Below are 12,405 nucleotides of genomic sequence, written 5' to 3'. Positions count from 1 at the left end.
GGGGTCCATTTTTCATAGGAATCCCTAGCATCTGTACTAGGGATGGAAATGGGCCGGGTTAAGCTAAACCCGCCCCCGATTGTGTTCGGACGAAGAGAGTAGCCCACTAAACTGAGAGAAAATGAGAGCGGGTTTGTGGATCGCCGTTGTGGTATCGTCGTCGTTGTGGGGAAGACGATAGAAGTGTGAATGGGTTGACCTTTGATATATTTTCACAGAAGGGTGGCTTGAAAAGACCTTTTGAATATTTCAACAAAGGGGAGGGTTGTATTTTAAATATTTTAACAAAACAGTGGTTGAAAAGACCATTTGAATATTTTAACAAGTAGGTGAGACTAATTATAAATATTTTAACAGAGTAGTTTAAAACAACTATTTAAAAATCGGGGTTGAGTATATCAAAATTGTTCCCGCCTCGAAATTGACTCAATTTTTTTTTCCCTTTTTAATACCAAAACCGTTTAAAGGTTTGAAAACCCAAATCCTATAGGGGGCACCGACGGAGCGAGGAAAAATCGTCATCCCTAATCTCAACCTTCTGTTCAATGGAGAACGTTTTTTCCAATTTAGGTACATCCTTTCATGTTTTGATAAATATTTGACTCACATAATATTTTCAAATTGATTCCATGTCAATTGGCTATATCTTTTCTAAAAAGCAAATGAAAAATGACCTAAATTCTTTTATTTTAAGCTTGGGTAAGTAAATTTACATTAGATTTTATACTTAAACATTCAAACCTCAATAACAAAATAGGATTTTTCAAATATATAACGAGAGATAGATCTCAAATTTATTTTTAGTGTTCTCTTACTTTCTTAATTTAAAGAAAAGAAGTCAAGAACAGTATTGCGAATTCGAGCTCTAGACATGGAGGTGTTGAGGAATTGTGATCTTTGTTAAGAAGATGAAAAGGACAAGGATTTCTTGACGAGGGCGATGAAAAAGATGAAAAGAAGGTAGAGTTTTAGAAGGTTTGGGTTCTAATTAGATTTTTGTTTAATATTTTATATGCTTAGCAAATTGTTTTTAGGGGGTAAGAATAGGATTTGCCGTCCAAAACAGGAAATCTTATGTACAGACACATGCTTTTTTCTACCATATCAAACACTTTCAAATTGTCATTTTTCGTGTTATTTTTCTTTAAACAAACCCTAAATTGAAGTTAGGATGAAAATTAAGGATGTTTTTTTCGTTACCCGCTGATGATGAAGAAGGTAGAGAAGAAGTGAAGGGGGTATCTCAAATATTCACGAAACATGAAGGGGCACGTTTAAATCACTCTTTCCCTAAACTGTTTCGATGTTGCTCCTACCCTTCCAATGCAATAGACGCCCAAATTACACAGAATAATCTGGAGAGAACTGCTGCTTTATCTCTTCCCGCTCGGAAGCAGCGCTCATAGGCGCAGGATAAGAGCTTATCCACCACTGATACGCACTTAACCCAACCAACACAACACAACACATGACTTCTACTTCCAACATCTCTCTCTCAGTCTCACCACATGTAAGTTCCTCTTCTCTTTTTTACTTCTCATCTCTAACTACCAAATAACACCATTAAATCAATTCTTCTCTTGTGTTTCTTAGATTCTATGTTCCACAAATTCACGCAAACATGGATCACAGAACCAAGTCTCCATTAGCTTGGGCTATAGTACGCCCTTTGCGTCATGTTCACTTACGTTATTGGTTTCACATAATCGAAGTAAAAGAAGTAAAAGATCGGTTACTAAGGCTGTGTCTCGGTTTGATGGAGGTTCAACCCGAGCGACGGGAGGTCGAAGGGTTTATAAGCAATCTCAAGCTGAAACTTCATTGTCCCGTGTTCCGGTTAAGGATGTTTTATCGTTCGTTGTACCTGCCGGAGTGTTCGTTGTTGTTACATTCGGTATAGCTTCCGTCCCCACCACTACCCATAATGCATATTTCATATTGGTACCTTTTATTGATCATATAGTCAAAATGTATGTAAAATTATGATTCTCAATTTCTTAATTAGGCATTTTTACATTATAATTTTATGTTGTTTGGATCCATTTCATGCAATACGAGGGTGGACAAGGGTTTAGTGATAGAGTTAGGATCCAAAACGGTGCCCCGTTCCTATAATAAAGGTAAGGTGTCTACATGGCATGTTTTTGTTGGAGTTTAAAACACCTAGGACTCTGAACCCAGCCATGCACACATGCTGATGGGTTTGACCTCCAATAAAAATGTGCCACGTAGACACCTAACATTGTTATAGAATACCGTTCTGGATCGTGATTTTTAGTGATATGGGATTTTGAATCAGGGTTATGGGAGGTGACATTGCTCATTTTATTATCTAAACCAAGTTAATGGTCGTTTGGTCATTGTTATGTCAAGGAAAAGGCATAGGGAAGGCACTGGAGAAGAAAATGTATAGTGAGTAATAACATGAGAACTAAGCATGAGTTAATAGTCAAAAAATAAAATAAAATAAGTAAGAGTTTGAAATCAAGTACTCGTCATCATGGCTTGAAAACCCTATTTGTAGATGTGTCTAGTGTCAATTTATAGAAGTGCCTTTCAATCGAATTTATTTGGAGTCAATAGCTGTGAAGTGCACCCCTCTCATTACTAAATTCCATTATAACAACTATCTCTCTTTACCAGCTTTAGATTATTTTTTTTAATTTTTAATGCATGGGTATCTAGACTTAGTCCAACTATTCCCATGGACACGTGAGTCACCCCTTCCAACATGTGCCAAGAGTATTGGCCTCTTAAAGCAATCAGGGGGATGACCAACGAGTGGGTTTGAACTAAAGACCTCTCCCTTTTTGGAGGGAGGCCCTTGGCACTACTCCTAACTGGCTTTAGCTTGTTGTTGAACTTAATGCTTTACGTAGAAATTTTTCATATTCAACCTCATCTTAATTAATGGAGGGAAAAAAATATCGACAAGCATAACTAATTTGTGTTTTCAGCTGACAGTTTTATGGAAGCTGGTTGAGAAATTATTAGTGCCAAAACAAGGGAGGGCTTCTTCTTCTTCCTCTTCATCAGTGGGGAGCAAGTTTTCTTTACCAGGAATTAAGTTTTCCTTTGCTCCAGGAACAAATTTGTCATCAGGTCTTAGTTTCAAGGATGAAAGAGACCGCAGAGAGAAGAAACAATTGCTCAATGACTTCGCCAAAGAACTTAGATCATACATTAGCGTTAACATGTCAGGTATGTTGAGGGGATTGATAAGGGCTACAAGTATCCATGAGATTCCTGCTTTATCTAACATTCTGATTGAGAACTTTAAGACTTAAGTTGCATCATTGCTTACAATTTTACATCATGGGATGTTAATTATGGTCCTCAACTGCTAGCAAATTGCCTGATTTAAGGTTATCTTCACTCACATTCTTAGATGTGTTTTATGTGGGAATTTGGACCACTTTGTTGCAACAAATTATTAAATTCCACCCTATATTGCCACAAAATTTCGTCTTTTTGACCAACAAGAAGTTTTTGATAGGTCTCAAATTTGGAGATGAGGGGCTCTTCTTTCTTGCCGAGAGCTTAGCCTATAACCAGGTTAGAGAATTTGTAAAGTTTAGCGATGTTAAATTAACATTCTAAGATTGGGGCATTTCTTTTTGAAGTTGCGAATTTTTTAATGGCATAGTGTAGGCTTTTCATAGTCACTTTGCAAATTAACTAAATATGCTTTCTCCATTGCTTTCAGACAGCAGAGGAAGTGGACTTCTCTGCTAATGATATAACTGCAGCTGGACTGAAAGCCTTTGATGGTGTTCTTCAATCAAATATAGTATTGAAAACCCTAAATCTTTCTGGAAACCTAATTGGAGATGAAGGAGTTAAGGTTAGCCCAAGTTTGTTGTTCCAATATTAATATGTTCCCATTCATAAATAGATTTTGTTGTATTTTATATTTTGCATTTAGCCTATTATAACTTGATTCTGACTTGTATGAAAATTCCTTATTATTGAACTTCACAACGACTTTGTTGCCATTGCCTTGGATGTAGTGATGCCTGTTAAAACAAATTTACATTATGTATCGGATGTGTAGAGATGTAATTATATGTTATTTGTTGTTTGTAGTGTCTCTGTGATATTTTGGTTGCCAATGGAAGTATCCAAAAGCTCCAGTTGAACGGTACTAATTTCGGAGACGAGGTAAGCTCTGAAGCAATTAATATAGTACCAAGGTTTCAAATCTCGGTTTGACGTCTTGTCTCATTCATGGAAGAGACTGAGCTGTCTCGGATAAGTCATGTCGTCTTCGACAAGATAAACCATATAACTCGGTTTACCATTATTTATCAAAATATATTTATATTTAAATAATTATAATTTTTTATTATAAAATAAGGTAGATTATATGATCATTAGTCACAAGATCATTTTTTTTATTTAAAATAATAAATATTTAAATCATTAGAAAATAGTTATTTTAATAAAAAATACAAAATCCCTGTTGACTTTGCCAAGATTTTCAAAATTTTGTCTGAGTCATCTTGTTTATCTCGTAATGGTGTGAAGCCTGAGACACGCTGTAAATCCGTCTCATTCATGAATGATACCTAGATGACTTGGGTAAGTCATCTGAGTCTCGGATGAGATTTGAAACCATGTATAGAACTCTCATTTATATGGGCCTTTGGCTGTGAAGGGAGGACTAACGGCTACTTCAGTATTAATGTACTTTAGGTATTTGGCTTCAAAATGATGGCTAAGAACTTCAATATTGATGTAACTTACTCATGTGCTCACACTTTTCCATGCAGGGAGCCAAGGCTATTGCAGAAATGCTGAAAAAGAATACAAGCTTGCGTGTTCTTGAACTTGACAACAATATGATCGACTATTCTGTATAGCCATTCTTATTTGTCTTTCTCTCACTCTCTCTCTCCCTCCCTCTCTTCTCTCTTCTCTCCTCTCTCTCTCTCTCTCTCTCTCTCTCTGTTCTAGTTTGAACTAAGTGGGGCCTATCTATATTCAATTCATTCTACTTAAGTTGTGTTTTGGTTATGAGGTAGGGCTTTGCAAGTCTTGCTGGAGCACTTCTTGAGAATAGTACAATTCAGGCAATGCATCTTAAGTGAGTGATGGTTCTAGCCACGTCTTTAGTTAATTTTACTGTATTTTCTGGTGGCGCAAGGGAAAATCCTTGCTGGAATTTTAGAATAAATCTCCTAGACGATTTCCAATTCTGCTTCTATTGAAATTTATCTGGCATTTCATTTTGATCTAGTGGCAATTATGGTGGTCCTCTTGGGGTTGCTGCTCTTGCTAAAGGAGTTGAAGGGAACAAATCTTTGAGGGTACAACTTTGTTTCATACTTTCTTCATAACTCTTTGATTCAATTATATGTATTCTGTATTGAAGACCTCTGAAGAGCTTGTACATGATTTAGTAGCCTGATATGGCAAAATTAATACCCATTACGCTCTGATGCATAATTATTATGCTATAAATGAGGTAGACCCAAAATGTGATCGGCAAGACAATTTCCTGACATTCAGTAACTAAGCCATACACAATCTAAATGATCCCCACCCTGTTTATGGGAATGCTATTGTAGAATTTTTTTTGACATTCAGTCATAGATTGACAAATGGTGATTTTAAAAGATTAGTTATAAATTTCCACTTTTAACTTTATGGATTTTTATCTTATTTTTGAAATATCAAACTAACAACTAATCTTGGTTCACACGAGTGTTTAATCCTGGTTTGTGTCAATCCAACATAGAATCAGCCAATCCCTTAATTTAATTCAATGCTGCCAGCATAATCTACATGTGAATTGGATATCATAACGAATAAACATGATGTCAATTTGCAACATTAATCATATAGAACAATGGAATGAGAACAACAGTTATACTTAAAAGTCGTGGTTTAAGTTTAAACCGTCGTACCTTTTCCAGATATTCTTTTTCTTTTATTTTTTTCTAGATCGGCACTTGCCCTGGAAAGTGGCACCTAAAATTTTGATGCCATAACTTGTTGTCATCATCTTGAGATCTTTTGACGTTTTCCCAGACACCATTAAGTTAAGAAAATCTATCCATTGATTGCTTACATATGTTGCTGTTTATATGGATTTAGTTTTAGTTGTTAAATTGAAATTTAATGATTTTTTTTTACTTTGCATAAAATACATATTTAAACACCTATATTTTTCCTGACCCTATTCATAATAATATGAAAGGGCACATGCTTGTCTTTACAGTTTACAAAACTTGATCACAAGGTTACCCTTTTCAGGGTTGTGGATCTTATGGATGAAATTTTCTTTCAGGAACTTCATTTGCATGGAAATTCTATTGGTAATGAAGGGGCCCGAACTTTGATGTCAGGTTTATCTATACACAAAGGTTTGTGCTTTATCCCTTTGTTTGTTATATTTTTTTGCTGGCCATTTGGTTGTCAGATCTCCATGTTACACATTCTCTGCTTCTGTATAGAGGTGGGTTTGACAAGAGTGGTTCCTTTTTTAGGTAAATTCACACTTCTGGACATTAGCAACAATGAGATTGGTCCAAAAGGTGCCTTCCACATCGCTGAGTTTATCAAGAAAAGTAAGAGCCTGCTATGGTTGAATCTTTACATGAACGACATCAGTGACGAGGTATTTGTATTTGTCACCGCTTCTCTACCTATCTAATACAGTTCTCAAACCTTGTAAAGTCAAAAGAGTCCATTTTTTATGTAGTTTTAGGATTAGGATTTTGAGTTTGGTCTATATATATATGGCTATTATTATTGTTTTTTTTTTTTTTAAATACAATTTTATAGAAATAAAAGAAATTTTGTAGTTCTTTTCGTTATTACAATTATCCATCTTGGTGTGATTTCAAGGTTCTGTCTTTTTTTAATGCAGAGGAATACAAATCAAGTAAACGATTAAAGGTTCTAACGAAAATTTTGTAATTATTTAGGTTTTCACTTATTTGGGTCTAGATTTAGTGTTTTATTGTTAGGGATTCTTATATATATTAAAATTTTGAGTTGTTTTTCAGTTATTTAGGAGTTTAATTTGAGTTTAGGTACTAATCACATCATTTTTATTTAGGTCTCATTTTAATGAGTCAAAACTTATCATATTTGATTGATTTTTGTGTTATTCGATAGGTTATTTAATTACCTATCCAACGAGCCTAAGATTTCACAATTTCGATGAGTTTTGTTCAAGTTATGGCCAAAATAGCAATGAGGTTTCAATCTACACGGGATTGACTTCTCAAAGTCAAGAGTCTATTTTTATGTAGTTTTAGGATTAGGCTTTTGAGTCTAGCCTATTTATATAGTTATTGTAATTGTTTTTTATTTTATTTTCATTTTTTTTATTAAAGTTTTATGGAAATAAGATAAAATTTTCCAGTTTTTCCTATGATTGGAGACATCTACCTTGGTGTGACTCTAAGAAACCCTTGGTGTGATTCCAAGGTGTTATCTTTTTCTATCTTTTGTTAATAATGTGGAACGGAAATCAAGTTAGCAGCTAAGGGTTCCAACGAAAATTTTGTAATTATGTGGGTCTTTGTTTTATTGTTTTATCGTTAGGTATTATTTTGGATTAGTTATTTTTTTTAGTTTTGAGTTGTTTTTGGGTTATTTAGGCATTTAATTCAAGTTTGGGTACTATTCACCTATTTTTTATTTAAGTCCTATTTTGAGGAAGGTCAATTTTTGTGTCATTTGATAGGTTATTCAATTACCTATCCATCGAGTCCAAGATTTCACAATTCTGATGTGTTTTGAGAAAATTATGACCAAAATAGCGATGAGGTGTCAATTTTATACTGGATTGACTTCTCAAAGTCTTTTGAGTCTATTTTTATATAATTATAGGAATTTTTTTTTCTCTATCCTATATATATGGCTATGTTAATTGTGTTTTTACAGTTTTATGGAAATAAACGAAATTTTGTTCTTCCGGTGATTGGACACATCCATCTTGGTGTGATTCCAAGTTACCTTCTTCTTCTATCTTTCTATTCTTTCTATTTTTATTTTAATCTTAATATTCTTGATTTTTGAATTTTGGAAATTTTGATTCATGAAATCCCATTTCCTAAACCCTTATTCTGTTTCCCTTCCCTTCTACCTTTATCCAACTCCAACCAAATACCCTGTAAATGGAAAACTTTGTGTTTTAAATTTCAACATATAGCCAATTGGGTTTTTGGAAGTCCTTATTTTTTTTCTTAGGAAAAAAAAATTCATTTAATACTATTTTTTTTTTCTTTATCACCACTTAATTAGTCTTTCCATCACGCTTCTCAAAGTATGAACAACATTAGAATCGAATAGATTTAGGTTGTCTTGCATTAGTAAGAACCCATGGTGATTACTTTGTGATTTGTGGTTTGCTGGGCATTTTGGAAGAAATTAAACAACATGGTATTCGATTACAAGGAAGATCACCCTTGAACGTTAAGGCTCTCATCTTTTATCGATCTTCAATTGAAGAGGATTTTACGGGTTTCAGGTTGGAGGACTTTGTCCTTGGTCCCTGAGGGATGAATTTTCAATCGGGTTGTGTATCGTTAAGCGCTTGATTCTATTATTCTTTCTAGATTGTCTTCTTCTCTAGTCTGCAGCCCTTTCTTACTAATACAATTTTACTTTTTCCCGATATGTTTTTAAAAGAAATGTTCATTTTTTTTTTGTGATTTTCATGTAAGTTTTAATGTTTTTCAAGCTTAAAACACTAGGCTTTCTAACTTCATGTTTTCATTGTCTTCTTTTCCTATCAAGAGTTTTTCAAGCAACAAACACCCCCCCCCCCGGGCATTTACTGAGAATCTCTTGTCCAAAAATTTCTGAAAATGTCATTTATGACTATGGTAGCACAACGATATGATGGGAGTCGATATCTCCATTGCCAATTAAAATGCATCATGTAGATGCTTTTGTTCTTCATTGTAAGAAGTGTAACACTTAAAATGCATCAGGGAGCAGAAAAAATTGCAGATGCTTTGAAGGAGAACCGCACGATAACAGCCATAGACTTGGTGAGAATAGAATACCTCCTATACTTATCTCAATATTTATTTTCTAATTATTAGTGAGTTCATCCAACCATTTATCAAGATATTGTATGGTGGGGATTCTTCCAGGGAGGGAATAACATCCATGCAAAGGGGGTCACTGCCATATCCCAAGTCTTGAAAGATAATCTGGTCATTAAATCTGTGAGTCTTGTATGGATTACAGCATATTTCTTTTAAATTTTGTTCACGCCGATCTTTTCCTTAGTACCCTTTTTGTTTGGCAGTTGGAACTTGGGTACAACCCCATTGGACCAGACGGAGCGAAGGCTCTAGCTGAAGTTCTTAAGTTTCATGGAAAGATAGAAATCCTCAAGCTTGGTTGGTGTCAGGTAATTCTTTATTGATTGCTTTAAATTTACGTGAATCCACCTTAAAAGCAGTCTCTGACTATCAAAGATGGGGTATCGCAGATTGGAGCAACGGGTGCAGAGTACGTCGCAGATACATTAAAATATAATACAACCATATCCACTTTGGATTTGCGGGCAAATGGACTTGGCGATGATGTTGGTTCTTGTGTATATAATGACTGTCATAAATTTTTATAGAGTAATGATTTTCTGATGCCCCCCTCTGACATATGCCCCCTGATGTGGCATGGGCTAGAACCATAGATCTTTTTTCCTTGGGATATGCAACTGCACATACTTATGGAGATGTACAGTTGTGTATTCCGAGGAATTGTGGTTCTAGTCCATGCCACGTTTGGGGGCGTATATCAAAGGGGGCGTTAGAAAATCACAGTTCATTTTTATATGGTCTCTTTGTATCTTGTTCTCATGGTTCTTGTATTTGTTTTATTTGCAGGGGGCGGCTTGTTTGGCTCGCAGCTTGAAAGTGGTTAATGAAACTCTGACTTCACTTGATTTAGGGTTTAATGAAATAAGGGTATGTACAGCTTGCTTTGTGAAACCCTCGCCGAAGTAAACTTTAGCATTTTTTATAATTAATTTTTTAATTGTATTTCTAAATAGGATAAAGGAGCGTTTGCTATTGCTCAAGCACTCAAGGCTAATGAAGATTTGACGATGTCATCCTTGAACCTTGCCAGCAATTTTCTTACAAAATATGGGCAGGTAATGGCACTATAATTTCTTTTTGATTTACATACGTACTTGATCTAATATTTATGTAAACCACACAGGTTGCTCTAACAGATGCAAAAGACCATGTATATGAGATGAGTGAAAAGGAGATTAATATTTTTTTCTAGATTCCTTCACTTGTTGAAGATCCATTTTTGTGTAAATACTTCAAAATGAGTTCTAGCATGTCTGAGGCCATTATTTGGTTCATTCTTCTTCTGGCAAAAGTGGTAAGATGTCCATCCTCTTCGAGTTGAATTTTCTCTATATGCGTCTATTACCAGCATAAAGCTGGAAAACTTGATCGTGAGATATTGTAGGATAGATTCATCCTAGATAATTTGTCGTATTATTTTTATCAGTAAGCCTGTTTTTAATGAGTTCAGTAACTTGGTGCTGGTGGGAGATTTGAACCCGGGTCTCTGGTATCATCACCCAAAATTTTTACTAACTAAGCTAGTTGGCACCTGTCAATTTTGTTAAAGTTATATGACTGCTTTTGGAATATGTATACTTTCTGAGTAAAATCTGTAATTCTCTATGTAAGGAATGAAAAAGGAGTTACCCTTGAGATGAACTTTTTCTTATTATATATAAGTACCTGCTTCCCTTGGGTTTTGGTGAATATTTGAGATAGGTGCTGCATTTTCTAGTTGATGACATAGTGCCCTGACTAGATTTCGCCCATGCCTATGTGTCACTGCCAAATTGGGCCAGACTTTTGAGTGAGCTAGGGCCTCCATTGAACTCAGTATGACTTGCCTCATGTTTTGATGTTTCCTTCTGGAGTCGGGGAAAAGACTTAGCCTACTCTTTAAGGAGGGACAATTGCCCAATCCCTCCCATGGTCATGCAAGGCCATCCATAGGTATTTTTGAGTTCATCCCCAGCCCATCTTAGGGAGATCATGTTGGGGGTCTACTCAATCTTGTGTGTTAGGGAATGCCTTGAGACAATGTCAGTAGGACAGTTACATTGTGGCACCCGTAGGGCTTCAAGGCTTGATCCGTACCGTTGTTATATGGCATACATGGGTCGTATGCGTGGTATCCTCAGGGATTCCCTACAGGGGTCATTGGCTATCCTGTACTACATGAGAAAGGTGTCGTGAGACTTGGGCCAAAATCCATGAGTATGTTGTGGGTGTGGGGACCCCTCAGCTTATGTCGCACACATGCATGTTGTTGAAGCACCAAAGCTGTGTCACGCTTGACATGCCAAAGGCTTGCGTAAGTTGGGCCATGAACATGCATGTCGTACAGCCCGTCCATTGTTGTTCCAGTATGGCTGTGAGAATTAGTATCAAAGCTCATGTAAATCTCTAGCCAGGTGACAGATAGTATAGAGTGAGATTGGGAAGCATGTATTGGCTAAGCTTTTGGTGCTATAAAGTGATGAGATCTAATGGCGGCTTTATACAGTGGGATAAGCCTTATACGCGGCCTGTGCCACCTATTGGCAATAAAGCGGCTCCGAACTGTAGGGGTGTAGCTGTGTGAGCATCTATGATGGTCAAATTTCTAAATGAGAAGTGGGTGTCGAAATTGCGGTAGGTAGTTGGACCTTGAATAAAGTTAGCCGTGTTTTGCAGCGATGAATGAGTAGCAAAGACACGATGAATCATTATTTCAAGGCAAAGTGCAAAGTGCAGTGATTAGTAGTAATGTGTTTCGGGCTTACTAAGCCTCATATATATATATGGTTAAAAAAGAGTTCTGAAGTTGCACAAGCGTTGATCATTTTCTTCGGAATACACAAGGAAAAAAATCAACGGTTCTGTGCCTTTGTCACGACGTCAGTATAGACAGAGTGAAAATTTTCAAGTCAGGAAATCATTAGCGTTATAATTTTCAAATTTTGAATTTTGTTGAAAGTGAAGCCCACCAAAAAGAAAAATCTTCAAAACTCAAAGCACTTTTTGGGGTTGGCGGAAAGTGGACACTCCAACACAAACACTAGCAACCGCAGTTTAATTCGTAACTGTGGACATTTTGCATGGAAGACACGTGTGGCAACGATACGTTACGTTTTATTGCTACTTTATACCGTTTACCAGCTCAACAGCTAAATGTCCTCGTCTTTATTATGGGTTGCTTGTTTGCCCCCAATGTGAAAAAGCATGGGTACAGTACGAATAGCTGTCAATGGTTCGGATCATTGTTCGATTGGGTTCGTATTGAATCTCATTATTAGGATCCAAATCTTATCCAATAACAATTGGATCGGATCACGATCAGATCTGACTTTATTTACATATTTTCTAATGGAGA

The 12,405-nt window shown here is 36.0% G+C and overlaps 1 protein-coding gene across 3 annotated transcripts; it reads left to right on the top strand.

Annotated features, from left to right (window-relative positions):
- The first annotated feature begins 1,183 nt into the window (after positions 1-1,183).
- On the top strand, positions 1,184-10,712 carry EMB2004 (RNI-like superfamily protein). Of its 3 annotated transcripts, none has more exons than XM_086448304.1 (18): positions 1,184-1,510; positions 1,594-1,894; positions 2,958-3,201; positions 3,497-3,555; positions 3,707-3,844; positions 4,087-4,161; positions 4,773-4,856; positions 5,025-5,086; positions 5,240-5,309; positions 6,293-6,368; positions 6,492-6,622; positions 8,952-9,011; positions 9,117-9,191; positions 9,275-9,379; positions 9,461-9,568; positions 9,858-9,938; positions 10,025-10,126; positions 10,195-10,712. In XM_086448304.1, exons 2-18 carry the CDS (start codon positions 1,622-1,624, stop codon positions 10,261-10,263), a joined length of 1,812 nt encoding a protein of 603 aa, XP_086304430.1. In that variant the 5' UTR covers positions 1,184-1,510; positions 1,594-1,621; the 3' UTR covers positions 10,264-10,712. The 3 variants fall into 3 exon arrangements, with proteins under 3 accessions (XP_086304430.1, XP_086304428.1, XP_086304429.1); XM_086448302.1 differs by having other exon boundaries at positions 1,188-1,510; positions 2,965-3,201; XM_086448303.1 differs by having other exon boundaries at positions 1,192-1,510; positions 2,965-3,201; positions 9,461-9,556.
- The last annotated feature ends 1,693 nt before the right edge of the window (positions 10,713-12,405 follow it).

This window comes from Akebia trifoliata, chromosome 7, assembly GCF_017979445.1.
Source record: "Akebia trifoliata isolate Shusen 1 chromosome 7, ASM1797944v1, whole genome shotgun sequence".
NCBI classification, from domain to species: Eukaryota; Viridiplantae; Streptophyta; class Magnoliopsida; order Ranunculales; family Lardizabalaceae; genus Akebia; species Akebia trifoliata.
This window is presented reverse-complemented; position numbering and strand designations above follow the sequence as displayed.